Source organism: Microcebus murinus, chromosome 31 (genome assembly GCF_040939455.1).
Source record: "Microcebus murinus isolate Inina chromosome 31, M.murinus_Inina_mat1.0, whole genome shotgun sequence".
Lineage (NCBI taxonomy): Eukaryota > Metazoa > Chordata > Mammalia > Primates > Cheirogaleidae > Microcebus > Microcebus murinus.
This window is the reverse complement of record NC_134134.1, coordinates 3,435,874-3,456,692: the sequence shown is the minus strand read 5'-3', so window position 1 is coordinate 3,456,692 and position 20,819 is coordinate 3,435,874. Positions and strand designations below refer to the sequence as shown.

General features: G+C 34.8%; 1 protein-coding gene across 1 annotated transcript in view; it reads left to right on the top strand.

Annotated features, from left to right (window-relative positions):
• Positions 1-3,835: 3,835 nt before the first annotated feature.
• Positions 3,836-20,819, top strand: part of LOC142865689 (uncharacterized) — a 213,598-nt gene continuing 196,614 nt past the window's right edge. Inside the window, 3 exon segments of the mRNA XM_075998877.1 lie at positions 3,836-3,839; positions 4,472-4,888; positions 5,722-5,871. Of these exon segments, the coding sequence (XP_075854992.1) occupies positions 3,836-3,839; positions 4,472-4,888; positions 5,722-5,871 (571 nt within the window).

Here is a 20,819-nt window from a genome sequence, read left to right as displayed (position 1 = left end):
GGAAGAGTCCCTGCAGGTCACTGTGTGGATCTATGCACTGAAAGAACTAGACATGGACTATAGTTCAGACTGCTGTAGCAGAGTCACAGTTCTGCTTTACAGATGATAGCAAGACCAAGTTATTCAGGTCTGCCTCCATGGCTGCAGATAGCTGTGTCTCTCCCAAAGTCTCCGGATGAGCAGCACCACTCCAACTTTGTCATAGGGAACCATTGGAGACTCTGTGTATCCGAGATGGTTGACCCATGTTGCAGTCTGTATTCAGGACAATGGGTCCTTAAGTTTGTCAGCTGGATGAGAGCCTGAATATTCTAAATGATCCCCCCAGATCTATGGTTCCACTTGTGTTTAATGACCTTCCATTTAAGTCCCCAAATTCAGATAATTAAAATTTTCCGTGGATGGCTGCCAAATTTTTCTGTTCTTTGGGATAAAGTAAAATAAAACAAGTGGATCCTTCCCCTCCTGCCATATAGCTGATTTGCTCTTTTTATATATTTTAAATTTGTGATCTGTTGTATTTCAATTTTTATAATTTTTAGATTCAAAGATTCAGAATGACATAGCAGCATTTTAGTTTCTCTATATTCTCACCATATGTATCCATCTGCATATGCTTTTATTTATTTAAACGTTCTCAATGTAATGGGTGTGAGGTGATATCTCATTGTGATATTGGTTTGCATTTCTTTAAAGATTAACAATTTTTAGATTGCCTTCAAATTATGTTTGGCCATTAGTATATCTTCTTTGCAGAAATGCCAGATCAATCTATTGTCCATTAGTTAGTCAAGTTATTCACCTTTGTTTTAGAATTTTAATCATTGTTCATTTATTCACGATGTTAACTTCAATCAAATATGTGATTTGCATCTATTTAACCCATTTTGTAGGAGGCATTCTTACTCCACTGAGTTTTTCCTTTGTGCAGAAAATCTGAAGAATGATAGAATGACATTCTTCTTCTCTTCCTTTTTCTTGATTATGCATTTGATGTTACATCTGCTAAAACACTGCCAGGACCAATATCATGTTGTTTCCTTTATATTTTCTCTAAGAGTTTTATGCATGTATTTCTTATGTGTTAATATTTAATTTATTTAAGATATATTCTATATAGTGGAAGGGAAGGTACCAACATCATTTTTTTCTCTCATAAATATTCAGTTTTCTACAACATTAGTGGAAGTGACTCTTCTTTTTCATTTCATGGTCATTGAAATGTTGAGGAACCTAAGTTCTGTCATGGACACAAAGGTTAATTTCTGGGTTCTCCATTCTGTTGTTTCATCTCATTATTTGTCTTTGTGCCAGTAGCTCATTTTTTTATTCCTGTAGATTTGTTTTTACATCAAGAAGTGCTATTCCTCCTTGTTTGTATTTCTAAAACAGTCTATTTTTTGTTCCAATACACTTTTGAATTTATTTTTATATATCTTCAAAACAAGTATGATAGGACTATTATAGACATTGATTAAATTTGTATGTCATTATGGATAGTATTGACATCTTAACTTTTAAAAATCATCTGACCATTGAGCATGAATGCATTAAAGAGTGTGTTTAATTTTGACATATTTTCATATTAGCCAGTTTCATTTGTGCTTTGGATTTCTAGTTCCACTTCATTTATGTCAAAAAATATATGTGGTATGTTTTTAGGTTTCTTCAACTTCATGAGACTTAAGTGTCCTAACAGCATTTGCTATGTATGATTGAAACTATAGTGTATTCTGCTGCTTTTGACCGAAGAGCTCTGTAAATATCTTTTACATCTAGCTGGTCTATAATTTTTTCCCATTATATGTTTTCTTATTTATCTTTTGTCAAATTGTTGTATTCATCATTGGAAGTGAGGTCTTGCAGTCTCTATAACTAGTGTGTTGCTAGTGTTTCTTGCCACACTTCTGTCCATACTTTTGTTCATATTTTCTTAATATATTTAGAAGCCCTGATATAGAATATATTTTTTAAAACCTCTATGCTAAAATATGTACATTCCATATATAATATCTGTCTAATTGTATTCTGTGCCATAGATTTCTCCTAAATGACCCATTTTTTTCCTTATAAGAGTCTTTGTCACTTTCGAAGGTTTTTGACTTAAAGTGTATAGTCCTTAATTATGGCCAAAATATCCTCCTTTTATTTTTTATGTAGATTTTTTTTTACAATTACTTTCAACCAGTTTGACTTTTTAGAGGTAAAGGAAGGCTTTTTTAGGTGGCATATTGTAGGGTTCTGTTTGTATTTATCGATACATTCATCTTATTTTTCATTAGAGAGTCTAAACAATTTATATTTAATGAAACTTCCGAAGGAAGAGTTTGGTGTTTATTTTATCATTCAAAAATTGACATTGAGAATTTGAAAGGAATTGCATTTAATCTGTAGATCAATTTGGACATCTTCACAACATTAGGTCTACTTCCCTTGAAGAAGAACATATTCAAGAGTGTGTTGTTTATTTTCCTATATTTGTGAATTTTTCTATTTTTCTTCTATTATTCATTTTCAGTTTCATTCCATTCTAGTCAAAAATTAAAGTGTGTAAAATTTCAACTTTCTAAAATTGGGTAAGACTTGCGGCTGAACAGGTAGTTTTTTAGGAAGAACGTTTTATGAGCTATCAAGAAGATTGTATATTCTACTATTATTGTGTAGAGTGTTTCCAATACATCTGTTAGGTCTAATTGCTCTGTAGTGTTTTCAAATCTTTTGTTTTCTTATTAATAATTTGACTGGTTTATTATTGGAATTGGAGTATCAAAATATCCTATTATTTGGTGTCTATGTGTTGCTTCAATTATTTCAATGCTATTTAAAATATATTTGAAAACCTTGATGTGAGAGAAATATAGATATCACATATATGTATTATTTTCATAAGCCCTCAGTGAATGACCACTTTTTATATTTAATGCCCTTGTTTGTCTCTTGTCACAGTTTTGACTTAAACTATATTTTAAGAATTTTAACATTTTTCACTTCAGAATAATATGCCTAATATAATTTTGAACTCCACTGCTAAAAGATGCTAAATGTTTTCCTGATATATCTTGCTATATTCTGCCAGGTTTAGTCTATTGTTCTCACCAGGTATGAAGTCAGGTCGCTTTAGATAGAATATAGTTGGATTTTTTAAATCCCTTTATTTAACTGTGTCTTCTGACTAGAAACACTAGCACATAAATATTTACATAATTTTCTCAAAGGAAGGATTTACAATTTATATAATTTTAATTGTTTTATATGACTTTTGTCATTATCTTTTCTTTCTTTCCTCTCCTTCTGTCCTGCATTGTACCTCACTGATTTTTAGTGACATAGTTTGTTTCTTTGCCTAGCTTTCTTTTTTATCTCTATGAATATTTTTTATGATGTTCACTGTGAGAACTATGTAAAATCTTTTGAACTTGCAACCTATGTTAAATGGATAACTACTTAACTTCGGTTGCCTACAAAAGTTCTTAATCTTTACATCTAGCCTCACCTTTATAATGTTGATATTAATAATTATGCCTTTTTATAATGTATACAAATTAACACATGGAAATGATCATTTATTTATTTTGCCTTTCAAATTTTATAGCATAATTAAGTATTTTGTACCATCATTATGATAATGCAGAATTTTATTCTTGATCTGGGCATATTTTTTCCCAGAGAGTTATATAGTTGTCCTGGGAGATAGAAACCAGCCATTGGAAAGGCTATAAAAAAACAGATGTGTGGAAATGTGCCCATAGTTTCATTCTCTTTTGATAGGAAATCCAAGAGATGGGATTTTTCTACTAAAGTGATAACTCAGTATCAGCATGGAGGAAGGGCTATGATGGGTAAATGCAACAAAGTTTCAATCTCCTTCCGTGTGGTTCTTGGTGTTATTCTAATTTGGGTTGCTATGAACAATTAGAAGTTATAATTTCTAAAAGAATCATGATTGTAAGTATATTTTTAAGGTCATACATCTATGATGGAAGTAATACCGTGGTATTCTAGTGTGCTTTATTGCTAATGTGCTTTCTATACTTTTGTATATTCAAATTGAGAAGTATATTCACCTGAGTCTAGTTATTGAGATACTTTTTACTTTCATTTCTTTCAGAACTGTCTTCCCATTCCACCAAAGACCTGTTGCCAGAGCAGGGCATAAAAGACCCATTTCAGAAATCAATAATGAGACTATATGGAAGCTATGGCCTTGAAAATGTACACTTAAAAAGAGATTGGGATTGTGTCGTTGAGTGTAAGAAGCAGAAAGTATGTTCTAATGGTCTTATGCAAGGTTTGTCAAGTTGCCATAGAAAAATCTTCAAATGTAAGTGTATAAAAGTTTTTAGCAAATCATCAAATCTAAATATACACAAGACAGGACATACTGGAGAGAAAAGTTTCAAACTTAATGAATGTGACAAAATTTTTAATCACAGCTCTAATGTATCTGGACATAGGAAATTTCATACGACAGAGAAATCCTACAAGTGTGAAGAATGTGGAAAATCCTTTAACCGTTGCTCAAAACTTATTATACATAGGAGAATTCACACTGGAGAGAAACCCTACAAGTGTGACGAATGTGGCAAAGCCTTTAACCAGTCCTCAATCCTTACACAACATAAAAGGATCCATAATGGAGACAAACCCTACAAATGTGAAGAATGTGGCAAAGCCTTTACCCAATTCACACACCTTACTCGACATAAAAGAATCCATACTGGAGAGAAACCCTACAAATGTGAAGAATGTGGCAAAGCCTTTACCTATTGCACACACCTTACTCAACATAAAAGGATCCATACTGGAGAGAAACCCTACAAATGTGAAGAATGTGGCAAAGCATTTACCTGGTGTACAAACCTTACTCAACATAAAATCATTCATACTGGTGAGAAACCCTACAAATGTGAAGAATGTGGCAAAACTTTTAGGCTGTCCTCAATCCTTAGACAACATAAAAGGATCCATAGTGGAGACAAACTCTACAAATGTGAAGAATGTGGCAAAGTCTTTACACAGTGCACACACCTTACTAGACATAAAAGAATTCATAGAGGAGAGAAATTCTTCAAATGTGAGGAATGTGAAAAAGCCTTTGCTGAGTCCTCAACCCTTACTCAACATAAAAGAATCCATACTGGAGAGAAACCTTACAAATGTGAAGAATGTGGCAAATCCTTTACCTGGTCTACAAGCCTTACTGTACATAAAAGAATTCATATAGGAGAGAAACCATACGAATGTGAAGAATGTGGAAAAGCCTTTATCCAGTTCACACAACTTATTCAACATAAAATAATTCATACTGGAGAGAAACCCTACAAATGTGAAGAATGTGGCAAAGCTTTTAAGCAGTTTTCAATCCTTACTCAACATAAAAGAATCCATACTGGAGAGAATCCCTACAAATGTGAAGAATGTGGCAAAGCCTCTACCCACATTTCAACCCTTAATCAGCATAAAAGAATTCATGCTGGAGTGAAACCCTGAAAATGTGAAGAATGTGACAGAGCCTTTACATGGTGCACACACCCTACTCAACATAAAAGAATTCATACAGGAGAGAAACCCTACAAATGTGCAGAATGTGGAAAAGCCTTTACCAAGTCCTCAACCCTTACTACACATAAAATAATTCATACTGGAGAGAAACCCTAAAAATATGTGGCAAAGCCTTTATCTGGCTAAGAGACCTCACTCAACATAAATGAATCCATACAGGAGAGAAACCATACAAATGTGAGGAATGTGGCAAAGCATTTACCCAGTGCACACACCTTACTCAACATAAAAGAATTCATACAGGAGAGAAACCCTACAAATGTGCAGAATGTGGAAAAGCCTTTACCAAGTCCTCAACCGTTACTACACATAAAATAATTCATACTGGAGAGAAACCCTAAAAATATGTGGCAAAGCCTTTATCTGGCTAAGAGACCTCACTCAACATAAATGAATCCATACTGGAGAGAAACCCTACAAATGTGAAGAATGTGGCAAAGCCTCTACCCACATTTCAACCCTTACTCAACATAAAAGAATTCATGCTGGAGAGAAACCCTGAAAATGTGTAGAATGTGACAAAGCCTTTACCTGGCTAAGAGACCTCACTCAACATAAATGAATCCATACAGGAGAAAAACCATACAAATGTGGGAATGTGGCAAAACATTGTCCCAGTGCTCACACCTTAATATACATAAAAGAATTCATATAAGAGAAAAATTCTACGAATGTGAAAATTGTGGCAAAGCCTTTAATAACTGTTCAAATCTTATTAAACATTAAAGAAATCATACTAGATAAAAATTAGATAAATGTAATGAGTATGGAAGTGCTTATGCAAAGTATTAGCCTTAAAATGCACAACAGTACTTTGAGTAAACTATAATAATGTAGAGTGCTGACAATACCTTTAGTTATAGCAGACATCTTATTGGACATGGGGGAACTTACACTGAAAGAAATGTTCCAATATTTTCTCAAACATTGCTCAACATCACAGAAAGTTTAAAGAATAGAAATCTTACAAATATAATGAATGTGAAAAATATTTATACAAATGATACACCTTAGAGAACAAAGAATTGATAATTTAAGCTACTCTACAGATATAATAAGTTTCAGAATGCATTTAATGAAGAATCAGGTCTAAACAGAGTTCTCACAGGGCAATGCACTGAGTCACTAACACATTCTCACATTTCTTTAAACCAGGTTTTTGATTATAGAGAACAACCCAGTTAAAATAGTTAGTTGATTTATTTGTTGTCAGCTTTAAAAAGAGAGAGATTTTTTAGAGTTATAATTACATGTAAAATACACTTTTTGTCAGGGTAGGGTGAAGATGTAATAAAGTATAATTTTTTGCTATTTTTGACATGCACATACTGATGTTATTCAACTTTATATACAGTAGATGGTATTCTTTCATTCTTAGCGTGTATGTGAATATGTGTGTGGTTAATGATAGCTACATCACATTTATTAGAAGCCTTTTTGTATTAAGCAGGCATTATACATATTCTTTTCCATGGAAAATTAAAAACACCGAAATGTAAGATTTATGAGATGGAGAGGTACTATGGAATTTTCTTATAAAAAAGAGTATTTTAAATGATGTATGATGTAGGTATACAGACTAATATTCTTCTCATTATAATCGGAATGAAAAAATTACAATATTAAAAATAACTTGTGTTAGTATTGCACATTATGATAATAAAATAGAATGAAATTGGGAATATTTTTAGACTACATGTAAACTTAATTTGTTTCATTAAATTAAAAATAATTTTAATGTGTCAAAAATGTTGTAGATTGAATGAACTGTTATTTTGCACCAACTTTAACCTATCCCATGTTACTCAAAGTTGGAGGAAATCAATTGTAAAAATGTACTGTTGGGTTACACAGTGAAATGACATCATTTGTGATCCTTTTTATCAGTGGCTCTACTTTGAAGAATAATGTTCCCAGTGCTTTTTTAAATTACATTTATAATTACATTGTTACTGTAATGCTTATAATAAAGATTTTGAACTTAATGAAAAGCTATACATTTCTGAACACAGAATGACTAGTGATTACATTCTATCCTACATTTTTCTTTCAACATGCAACCTGCCTGGCCAGTGAAACAGAAATAAGCATCTTTTTTATTTCTATTGAATCAAATATACAAATACATCACAGTTAAGTTGAACGATAGTTGTAGTATATTTACAGACTAAGGAATTATGTTTGTGTGAATGTGGATGTATACTTATTTTGAACAATAAAGAAGAAATGTTAGAAAAAATAGGTAATTTAAATGTGTTGAGAATTTACTAGCAAACTAGAAACTTCAAAGATTCTGAACGGAAATAGTTTATTCACTTTACGTTGAATTAATTGTTTAAAAACCTAAAGCTTCTGAAGTGGAACCTGCCCATGCCAATCCCCTGTTCTTACATGCTTATTACTCTTGCTAGGTCTACTATGTCATTTTATTATTTCAAAGTTCATTAAGTATCGTTTATATGACCTGATCTGCAATCACAACAAGGATTATTATAAAACTTAATGGTGCCCATAAAATGATCTGAAGGTATGAGTAATTCCACATTGCAGTAATTTCACTTTACTTAGTACATTGTATATTTTCATACTAATTTGGGAAGCATATGGAAAGCACTTTTTGGTTACTGTTTCTTTTACTTTTGGTCATAGAACCAAAGGATTTCTTGACTTTATCAGGTTACTTTGTTCAGGTAAATACTAAGAAGGATTTCTAAATTATGGAGTTTTTATATTTAAATAGAAGACATAAGTACAGGACAGTGTTAGATATGTAATAGATGCTTTATAATTAGCAATCAATATTTCTGTGGGAGTGAGCTTGTGGCTCCAGAGAAGAGATTGAAAATATCCAGGGTAAAAAAAATCACTGATTTTGTATGTGGAGCGAAGGGATCTGAAGAACAACCAACTCTGGGAATTTATAAGTGGAAATTCTGCTTCTTTCATTGCATAATTACCTCTAGTTTTTTGCCATTTTGTATCTTCATTCCCTTCTACAACTGTATCTAAGCCTTTCTTCTTTCCACCTGTGCTTGGGCTACAATATTTTCACTGTTGTACTCACCTCCGACCAGTTCACATAGTACTTTAAATGTTCTGATGAGAAGTGTAGAATTTTTTTCATTTGGTGAAAAAAAAATTTTAACTAGAGAGCTTGAGGCCATTCATAGGCTATACATACAGCATTCTGATTACTTAATTAAGATTAGAGAGTCAGTGTCCTAAAGTTAAATTAAGAACCTTAAAGGCCAAAGAAAGATAAACAATTCTGAGTGCCAGAGGATTAAATCAAGAACACAGTGTTTTTTGCTTTGTATAAGCAAAATGTTAATAGATCCTAACATATAATGTCATAAATATGAAAATAAGTAAGTAAAGCATTAATAAGTGTGTGATGCATATGGTAAGTACTATATAAAGAAACATGAGAATCTGGCAATCTCTCAATAGGGATTTCAGGTACATAAAGAGGATTGAATTTAATTTTCTATGAATTACTTACAGTACAACATATGCATCCATCTAGAATCTACTTATGAGTGTGTATTTTCAGTGTTAGAATATAATAGAATGATTTCTCTGGATTGAAAATATTTGGAATAATCTTTATCTGATATTTCAATCTTAGAGAATTTATTTTACATAACTTTATCTTCCTTAATTTTAGTAGGTGCAGGGCACAGTATACAGTTCTCATTTTTAGTCATCTAACTGTGGGCAACACTTTGTTCATTCTCCCTAATGGAATCTCAGGGGTCATGGCCACTTCTTATTGAAAATTGCATTAGTGATTTTGGATTCAGTCCTGTTTTTTATGCTCTCAGTAGCCAGAGTTGAGACAGTGAGCACGACATATCTCTTTAGTCTCTTCCATAACATAATCATCAACACAAGGAAGTCCAGGTGTCTTTAGCTTCAAATAAAATCGTTAAAGCCCCTTTCATGTTCTGTGCTGGATTATGAACCTGCTGGTTAATATCAGAGTTCCCTTGCTCACCACTGACAAATGGAATGACAAAAGCAGCACTGTCACTCTGTTGCCTTGGTTATAGTGCCATGGCCTCAGCCTAGCTCACAGCAACTTCAAACTCTTGGGCTCAAGCAATCCTTCTGCCTCAGCCTCCCTGGTAGATGGGACTACTGGAATATGCCACAATGCCCTGCTTATTTTTCTATATATTTTTATTTGGCCGATTAATTTCTTTTTATTTTTAGTAAAGACAGAGTTTCATTCTTGTTCAGGCTGGTTTGAAACTCCTTGAGTGATCCTCCTGCTTTGGCCTCCCAGAGTGCCAGGATTACAGGTATGAGCCACTGCTCCCAGCCAACACAAACTGTCATTACACAAAGAGCTCAATTAAAGAATTGGCTCAATTAGAAATGTTAATCCCTTGCGATTGGAAATCTTTTGTGCAAACAATTATATCTTCGCCTAAGGTTTTATAGTTCACCACTTGGTACAGGGAAAAGATGCATCAGCAACCCTAGCTAAAGGGGTCTAGAGACCTACGAATTAAAATTTATGACTCAAATTATGGGCCAGGAATATTGGTTTGATATTAATGTGCAATTAAATTATGATGATCAGGCTATTTCTCAAAATCAACAGTGTGTATTAAAGCAGGGAAAAGATAGCTTCTATTAGGCTGTATCTTTCTATATAAATGTTAAACAAAACGTTAATGAAACTTATATAGATTTAATTGCTAAATTTCAAGAAATATCAGGTTCAAGAAATGGTAAGTCCTCCTAATTTAAGCAATATCACTTTACGTATACTGGCTTTTAATAATGTTAATTCTAAATGCCAGCAGCTTTATGTCCAGCAAAATTAAGCAGCATGGTGCCACCGCTGCCATGGCTGCTGAGCCACTCAGGCTGTGGCTGTGCTCAGCCAGGCAGCCCAGCACCAGCTCCCCACCACCGCACCCCAGTGGCACCTTATGGCCCAACGGGAGCACCTGGCTGTGGAAAGAACTTTTAAGAAATTGCTAAAAGGTCTGATCAGACATTTAAAATGCAACTTTGGCTGAGACTCTTGGCCCAAAAAGTAATTTCAGAGAAGAAAGATCATCTTGTGACAATGGACTCTTAACACCATCTACTGAGATATATATACCTATAGATATATTTGGCCTGATCTTACAAGCATATTAATATTAGTTAATAATTTGGTCATATTACTGTTACATTAGAAAGAGTAATAATACATTTAGGTATGATTGATTCAGCTTATTCAAATGAAATTTCATTTATGATGACTTTCACTTCTGATTATGTTTTTCAGGCTAGAGACTGTATTGGACAACTTCTGCTATTAATATGCAAATTAAAAAATCTAATGTTTTAAGACAAGGAGGTTTTGGAAGTACTAGAACAAAAGTATATTGGCAAACTTTATTAATGACCAAAAACCTCAATTAGGAATTAAGCTAAATGACAAATCTTTTGTTGGACTTATAAATACTGGAACTGATATTAAAATTTATCTAAAGGTTTTTGGCTAAGGATTGGCATATTATAATAATAGATTTAAAAGACTGTTTTTACTATCCTTTTGCAAATATCTGATAGAAAAATATTTGCCTTCACCATACCTGCTTTAAACAATCAACAGCCAACTAAACAGTATCAATGGAATGAAAGAGAAATAATTCTATACAAAAATCTTTAATGAAAATGATTTAAAACAAAAGTATTAGTTTTTTTTTTTTTTTTTTTTTTTGAGACAGAGTCTCGCTTTGTTGCCCAGGCTAGAGTGAGTGCCGTGGCGTCAGCCTAGCTCACAGCAACCTCAAACTCCTGGGCTCGAGTGATCCTTCTGCCTCAGCCTCCTGGGTAGCTGGGACGACAGGCATGTGCCACCATGCCCGGCTAATTATTTTTTTTATATATATATCAGTTGGCCAATTAATTTCTTTCTATTTATAGTAGAGACGGGGTCTCGCTCTTGCTCAGGCTGGTTTTGAACTCCTGACCTTGAGCAATCCGCCCGCCTCGGCCTCCCAAGAGCTAGGATTACAGGCGTGAGCCACAGCGCCCGGCCCAAAAGTATTAGTTTTATTAAAAGATAATTTTGTTTAATTTGTTGATTTTTTTAACCACTTGGTTTATGTAATGATATAAGCAGAAGAATAAAAGTACAGTGCTGACTTGTCACACACACAGTCAGCCAGCAAGAATTTACCCAACACACACATCTCCATACTGTGTCAGGCATTAGTAATGCAGAGATTGATCAGATATATGTGTTGATTTTAAGTAACTTACATATAAAAATACATTTAGTAAAGTACCTATAGATTTCAGGTAGAGCATAGCACAAATAAACATAAAAATGTGGGCCATAAAGTCTGGAAAAAATTGTTGTACATTCTCCAGACAGATGTTAAAAATGGAAGGGAGGAAGCCTTCAGGTAAAACAGCAGGAGGTAATAAGGGAGGAATTATGGAATAGATTGTTGGACTTTTAAAACTGCAGAAATGTCTACAGAGCTCATATGTTCAACACTGTGTTTTTCAGTCCTAAACACATTGTAGATCACATTGCTTCCTGAATTAATAAATGAATGAATAAAAATACAGTGAGGAAAATCACAGGCCTTAAAGTCAGTATTTAGGTACTTACTAAATCCAGGGGTTCCTTCTTTCTCTCTGCTGGAGATACGTTTGTTATTGTCTGTTTAAAAAAATTATTTATGTTATACAAAGTATCTAGAAGAATCAAATTCATAGAAGCAAAAAGTAAAATGGTTGTGCCAGGGCCTGGAAGAATGGAGAAATGGAGTTATGTTTAATCGGTGTTCAGGAAAAAAAGTTCTTGAAATTTCTTTCACATAGTGTGAATATGCTTACAACTACTGTACTGCATACCTAACATGTGTAAGATGGTGAATATTATATTGGGTGTATTTTACCACAATTTCAAAATTTAAATTACCTATATAGTCACCAAGTGATTCAGATTAGGACAGGGTTATTCTGTCTATATGATCACATTGGTGATATTGGCCACATTGGCCACAATGTTTTCTCAGTCATGAACCCCCATCATTGTTTTAATTTTTGCTTTTTGTCAGATAGTCCTAGAGGTTTTTTATTCTATGTATGTACTTAAAAGTGGGAGAGGTTTTAGACCTCTTCAAAATCTTTTTTAGAAAATAGATATCCAAGCTGAGGTCCAATATTATGTCCATTACCTTGTGGGTTTGCCCTCCACAGCAAGCCCTTTCCTGGCAGTATCTATGGGCAGCTCTAGTAACAAGGCAGATCCTCAGAAGCCAGGGCATGTGAGTGGAGCAAGAAGAGAGTGGAGCATGAAATAAGCTCCTGAGAGGTGAGAACATGGTGGAATGGATGCAGACAGGAAAATTGGTTGCCTGAGTGAGCTCTACCCCAGCAGGGGAGTAGCACAGGAATGCTTTTTTTCTCAGGACAGCAGAAGAACCTGGACCAGGCCAACTGCCAGAGAGTACTGAGAGAGCCCTGGACTGGATCAAGCAGTGGCAAGGCCAACATGGCGCACCAGAGGGAGAAGGTGATCTAAGATGATATTCATCAGAACTATATTGATCGTATGTCTGGAGGATGAGAGGATAGAGGAGGGGATGGGTATATACACACCTAATGGTGGCAGTGCTCACTGTCTGGGGGATGGACACACTTGAAGCTCTGACTCATGTGGTGCAAAGGCCATATACATAACCTAAACGTTTTTACACCTGTAATATGCCGAAAAAATATTAAAAGATAACTAAATCTTGTGGGACAAGTACCACAAGGAGCTACTTGTGGTTTCTAACCCAGAAAATCTATACTCAGCATTACAGAAATCACCTCCCAAAGTGAGAGATGTGGTGACTGGTACAATGGGTAAGAGTGGGGAGGGCACCCCAGGAAGGAGGCGTCAGGGGCTGGGGGATGGGGTTGCAGGTGACAGTGAAAGAGAAGACACCTTTTTGCACACCCCAACCTCTTTCATAGACTTCAAAAATAATAAATTTAGAAGGGGCCTCATTCCACATTACATTACACATATTAGCATTATTAAAATTCATCCACAATGTGATTCAATAATATTGTTGTAGGAAAAAAACAGAATGGCTTTGATACTATTTCTTTGCAAATAATTATATTTTGCAAGGTTTTTATGTTTTTTTTGTGTGTGTATTTTGGTTTCTTTTTAACAACCTAGAGGTTTTACATCAGGCTTCTGATATTGTTTTAGATCTTTGAAAGCTCACAGGTAGTAACTTTTTGAGGTGCATTGCTCCCCAGATTAAAAAAAAACAACAACTTACCCTCCACTCTTCACTGTGCACACTCATTGGGCAATTTTATCTAGTCCTGTCACTTCAGCTCCCCCTAAATGCTACAAGTGCTAAAATGCAGCTTCAGGTCCACATGCTAAACTACCACCCAAAGGTGGTTGCCTTCCCTGGGCAACCCATACTCACACTTAGCAGGTGGAAAGCTAGGCTCACTCTGTTCCTTCTTTCACAACTCCATGTGGTACTTCAGAACATCTTGTCTCAGGAGAAGACACCACAATCATTCATCCTCTGAATTTGTAAGCCCAAGAGTCATTATGAAGCCATATCCTTCACTTGATATTCTTAACCACTTCGGTACTGTGCTTACTGGCCCTTAAACCTTGGCCTCTGCCAACACTCATACTCTGCCCGATAGTTTGTGTTATACATTGATGACAAATCCGTTTTGCTCTTGTGTGATGAGGAAAGCTTTAAAGCACTGAAAGGTTGTTTTAAATTATAGGCAGCTTTAGGAAAATAATTATAATCACTCATAGTAAGGACTTGTTAAAAGGTCACAGATTTGTAGTAACTTATTTGCTGAACATACACACTGCAACTACAGAGATCAAAGCTGTAAAAGTAAAAGCTTTTGACTGTCGCCTAAAGTCTACCTCAGCTGTGCACCTTCATATCAGGGCTGTTGGCTAAAGTCAATACTCAGCTGTCCGTTTTCCTCTGTGACTGTTGACTATAGTCGATGCTCCTATAGAAGTGGTAAGTAGGCTTAAGTCCCATTGATTCCTTAATATTTCTCTTACCTGCTTCATATGTTCCTACCTCAGTAAAAAATACCATCGTGCACTTCATCTCACCTCTAATAGTACCTGAAACTATCTCTCTCCTTCATCAATGCCAAAGCCTCAGCAGGGCCCTAGTCACTGCCACCTTGATTGGTCTGATGGGTTCCCAACTATGCTTTCCCTCTGAAAGTTGGCCCCTCCAACCCATCTTCTACACCTCTACTAGCTAGAGGGATGCTAAAGGCCAGTTTTATCACATCAATCCCTCCGCAAAATTCTTCAGAGCCCCCACAGATTCTGCTCTATCAGAATCAATATATAAAGCTCCTTTGTATTGAACTCTAATTCCTGATAGTTTCCTTCCATACTCTCCTTCATCACTCCACCTGTGTTATTTTCATAAATGTTTAAGTATCTACTATGCAGCAGCCACTGCTGAAGAATCCTACACATGACCCATGCTGTCTCACCATTTACAAATAAATGGATTTCCTAATTACACCATGCCATTTTCTACTACTTTACCTATGCAAACATTGTTTTTTTTTTCTTCCTGAACTCCTTCTCCAACTCCTCCTGTGCCTAATTAACTACAGTCCATAGAAGCCTGACTACAAAGATAAAATGTAATGTGTTTTCTTTATTTATAACTTACCTGGTTTCCTTTAGGAGCCCTTGTCACAAATTTGAGGAAAAAACTTAAGTCCAATTCCCACTTTACAAATGAGAAATCTGAAAGTCAGTAAGAATAAAGAACTTGTTCAAAGTTATACAGCAAGTAGAGGAGCTTGATTTGCCCAAAAGTGGTACTTATAAGTATGCTATACAGCTTCTTTCGAATGGATTGATTATGGAAGTTTTTGCACTGCTTACAGGAGCATTCTGCTGTGAAGAAGCTTTGCTATATGTTGAGTGGAAAAAATTTGGTCAATTGAACCAATTTAATTAATCCCTTATGGCAATTTTAAGACTTTATAAAGAAGCACAATCTCTCACTTAATATCCCTTAGGTAAATGATACATTGAGGTAAAGTGAGAGACTACTAGAACTTGGATTGATGTTTACTTTTATCCTTAAATGTAGTGATGATGCTTTGCTAATATACTGATAATAGTAAATAAAGACTCTCTATATGCATGAATTAGGGATGCATGCCCCAAAGATGTTTACTGATACTAGTTTGAGATAAACAGTATAGGGATTCCTGTTGTCTACTGACCTCTGTTCACTTCCTTCTACTCTCCACCAAGCTCAATCCACTTGAGCCACAACTCACCAAGCTCACACTCAGGTTCTATCCACATATCCTCACACAGTGCACTCACTACCTTCATCCAGGCCCCTGCTCAAATGGATCTCCCTAGGGGAACATCACCCACACCCCACCCCACCATCAACTCTCCCTCCATTACCCTGCTTTACTCCTCTCCATCACAGTTACATTTACCAGCCATTATATATTTGTGTGAATCACAACAAACAGAATGAAAGCTCAGGGATCCTGGGAGCCTTCTCTGTTTTGTTTCCAGCCTTTTCTCCAGTGCAGTAGGAATTATGACCTGAATGGATGAATGTAGATTTTGCTCTTCTGTTACCATGTTCACTCCTGAGTGTAGATCATTTTTTGGCTAAACTTGTTTGGCTGCCTTGTGGGTTTGTCTTATCTATAGGCCAGTACAGTCTCTTCCTGTGGTTGGTTTCTGCTTGGCATCTAAGAGAACATTCTTCAATACTGAATATATTCTGTATCCATGCTGTAGTATAAGCTGTAGCCTTTAACTACATGTTGCTCTTTAGCACTTGAAAAGTGTCTAGTGTAACTAAGCACTGAATTTTTTATTGTATTTATTTCTTCAGAATGTTTACTGTAATTATGAGATGATTTCAATTTCTAGAACTTTACTTAAGGAAAAAATATTTCAAAAGTACATGTTCAAATTCAACAGTGATTATGATCTCTCAATTTGGCAAGTGTCATATTCTAGAACTCTTTCATGATTCCTTAGTAAATGATGGTGAAATGCAAATGTTATTATTTACTGAAACTAAAGGCAAAGGGCATGACAAAAATGAAATGAACGGGAACCTCTTCGGATCCCTCAGGATTCTTCTCAGAAAATAGGGAATATACCATATTTAAATTTCCACTGAAAATCCAAATCTAAAACAAGGAAACATATTCATTGAAATGGTGGGATTTACCATATAGAGAGAGACATATTCATATGCATTTAACTATAGAGCCAGATATTTTGAAGAACAGATCATATATAGAAACAAATGATCCTGTCTTGAAAGTTGGCATGTAAATGGGTCATTTTCTTCCTTTTATTCATTTGTGTATTTGTACTCCAATAGAATATATTTGGAATGTGGCTTATTTGTGAGCTATATCAAATATCCATTTCTTATTCCTGTGCAATCATCTCATTTTGTCATTGTTATTTATTTTGCTATATTTTTGTTTTGAATTGACAAATAATTGTATATGTATATGTCAGACACAGTGTGATGATTTTATCTAGGCCTACTTGGGGAAAGATATGATAAAACTAATTGACATTTCTCAAAAGACAGAAATGAATTGTCAACAGATATATGTCAAAATGCTCAACCTATCTAATCATCATGGAAATGAAAGTTGAAGCCATAATGAGCTATTACCTCACACCTGTGAGAATGCCTACTCTCAGTATGTGAGAATGCTAAGTGCTGCTGAGGATGAGGGGAAAAGGAAACACTTGAATATTACGGCAGCCAAATTTATCTGTATTTAAATAAATTTAGGGGGTACCAGTAGAGTTTTTTTTTTGATGAATGTATGAATTATATAGTGTTAAATTCAGGACATTGAGTGTATCATTCACTCAACAAATATAGGTTTCACCCAGTAGGTAAGATTTGATTGAACAATCCCAATCACCCTCCTCCCTTCTGAGTCTTAAAAATCTATTTTCTCATTACAGCCAATGTAGAAAATAGTATAGAGATTCCTCAAAAATGAAAATTGAGTTACCATATGATCCATCACTCCCATATCTTCATGCATATTCAATTGAAGCAAAACCAGTATGTAGAAGACATATCTGTCCTTCCATATTCATTACAACAATATTCATTCTAGTCTAGGTATAGAAGCAGCTTAAGTGTCCACCAGCACATGAATGGATAAAGAAAATGAGGTGCATTTACACAATGAGCCTTCAAATGGAATGAAATTCTGTCATTTGTGACAACATGTTTTGAACTGGAGGACATGATGCTGAGTAAAGTAAACCAAGCAAAGAAAGACAAATACAGTATGATCTCACTTATATGTAGAATCTAAAGGAAGCTGATTTCATAGTGGGAAGTGTGGTGAACACAGAGAGTGGGATTAGGAAAGTGAAAATCAAAGGGTACAAAGTATCAGTTTGTGCCATTTTTAAAATTCATAGACCTCTAAATAGAAGAACCATGCTATCTTTACATAATTATCTCTATTAAAATATAGTAATCTTCCAATGGTACCATTATAGACAATATAATAATTTATATTTTTTAATGTACAATTTTTCCTAAATTATAAATTCACCCTAAAGTCACCATAACCCTAACTTCCTGGCATAAAATTACTAAATCAAAATTTATTGATATATTTATAATTTTTAAATAAGCTTGAAATTTTACCTGAAGTTACTTTGAAATGATTACTTAATTGACCTTTGTATTTGCTTTGTGACTCAATATTGGGTTTTTTTATGAAGTTTAGGAAAGATGTATGGTTTTTATTTTTATTTTTTTATTTCAAGAAAATATGAGAGTATAAACATTTTAGTCGCATTATATATCTTTGCCTCTCCCTAGGAAAGGTTAGAGGTATGCTATTCTGCTCCATGATCAAGGCGTCTTTCAGATGTGGGTCTATCCCCAAACATCTAAATTCCTGGTGAACACTACCACCATTTGTGCACTGTAGTGTTAATCATTCAGTACCAATTTCATGGTGAGTACATGTGCAGTCTATTCTTCTGATCTTGTGTTACTTCACTACTGATAAAGGACTCACTGAATCCACAAAAATATAAGCAGTGCTAGCTCACTGTCATTTGTTAAAATTGAGTAATATTTCATTGTATACATATACCAAATGTTAATAATCCACTCATGAGTTGACGGGTTCTTGGGTAGTTTAAATTTTTTTAATTTAAAATGGTAACATGCTCATTAATTTTATTTCATCAGACTTTATATCTTTAGGGGTGTAGGTTCTTTTCAAATATTCAAAAGGTGTCCTGAAAATTTCATCACACTATGGGATATCCCGCTAAGAAAGCTCATGGTGGAAGGTGAACTGCAATGCAGATTAAAGCTAATGACATATTAATTACCCTTAGGATACCCTAGGTCACCTTGAAAATCTTATTATGCCTTGGCTAGGGAAATGCTAGATTGATAAAGCATTCCCTCCTTCCTTAGGTGTAGAAGTGGCTCAGGGTTGAATTAAGGGTGGAGCAGCACTGAAATCGAATGGCAGCCTTATCCATCTCCCCAGGTGGAGCAATTGCTGTGAACAGCACCAAAACAGGGCACCATTGAACCAAGAAGAGCCAGAGATCCTAACTATTTGCCTAAGACTTGTAAATACTTTTTAAAGATTTTTAAAATGTTTTTTAAAGAAATGCTTTATCTGAAATTAAAACATCTCTTCAAAATGAAATATCAAGGAAGATAGTTCCCTATCCCACAATTTCCATATGAAAATGGGATCATAATTTCATTGAGCACCTAGCTTTAAGTTGCGAAATTATCTCCTCCTGCATTGACTTGAGATACTTGATTTTTATTTGAATTTAACCAATTACCAAAACAAAGAGAGTCTCACTAATTACCAAGTAAGTTTACGGTGCACCCGTTATGACAAATAGGGCTGTCTAGTCTTCTTTTTTCTTTCTTGAAAGCTAATTATTATTTATCTAGACAACATGTATGTAAAGTTATGATTTGCTTAGCTATGTTAAGTAACGACATTATGTGTGCCTTTGACATCTCTCAGTGGATTGGCACTGTGCACATCACATACTGCTTTAATTCAGTAATAAAAGTGTTTTCTTTTAATTCCCTTTTAAGTTTGTGGAGAGGTTTTCTTATTTGGAGACTCTTGACTTTTAATATTTTGGAAACACTTTCCAGAATTAAAATTATTCCATAAAATTCAATCCTTATAAGGAAACACTTTATATTGTTAAAGCTAGTACAGGAATGTGGTTACCTATTAAAATGAATAGAATTTGGAAGTAAACCCCAGCAATACATGGTTTAGATAAACCCACATTCTTAATTGTACAAAAAGATTTATTGGTCTATTAATAGCAGCTACTTTGGGAATTATTGTTTTCACTGCATCTGCCACCAGGGCTGGTGTAGCATTACACCAAATAGCTAATAAGTACTTCTTTCTCTAAATGCATCTCACATCTTTAGCACTGAAATGGATTCAGTGACCATAGGGCTCAGACACAAATGGGAACAAGATAATGCACTCTGGGTTGGACACATAAACTCCCTTTCTGCCTTCTCTTCTTGCCCAAATGCCAGGAAATGTGCAGTGAGTTTTACTGAATCCATGCCTCTCTAGAGACCTAACTCTGAAGCACTGAATTCAGAATCCAAAGTCTGTGTTTCCTCAGAAAGCATTAAAGCATGATCCAAAAAGGAATTTCTCTTCCTGTTTTGCTTCCCTCTATTTAAATCCAAAGAATAAAAAAGTTCAATCCAAACTAGACCTGGCCTCAACCTGGAATTCAGAAGACAGGGACATACTTTGGATTGAGTATGTATTAAAAACTCAGGGGAGACATGTGCTGCAGTGTAAGAGATCAACATGGACTTGTAAGTTGACTTTTAAAGGACCTTTTTGGGGTGAGTGTAAACAATTTCTAGATCTTGTCTAGTGTTGTATTATAGTAGTGTGAGAAGTAAAGAAAGGCTGGCACTGCATCTAAAATTTTCTGTAAATTTTGGGACACTTACTACTAACCTTTTCTGGTATAAAGAGGATTACATCACACAATGTAAAGGCTTCTTCACAGTGCAACAAACCATACTTCTGAGCACATAGCTCATACTCACTAGACATTGCATTATGGTTCGCTTCACTTTGGAAATTAAGTATATGTTGTGATGAGTGTTGGGCAAAAGGCAGTATGTATGCTGTGCTTG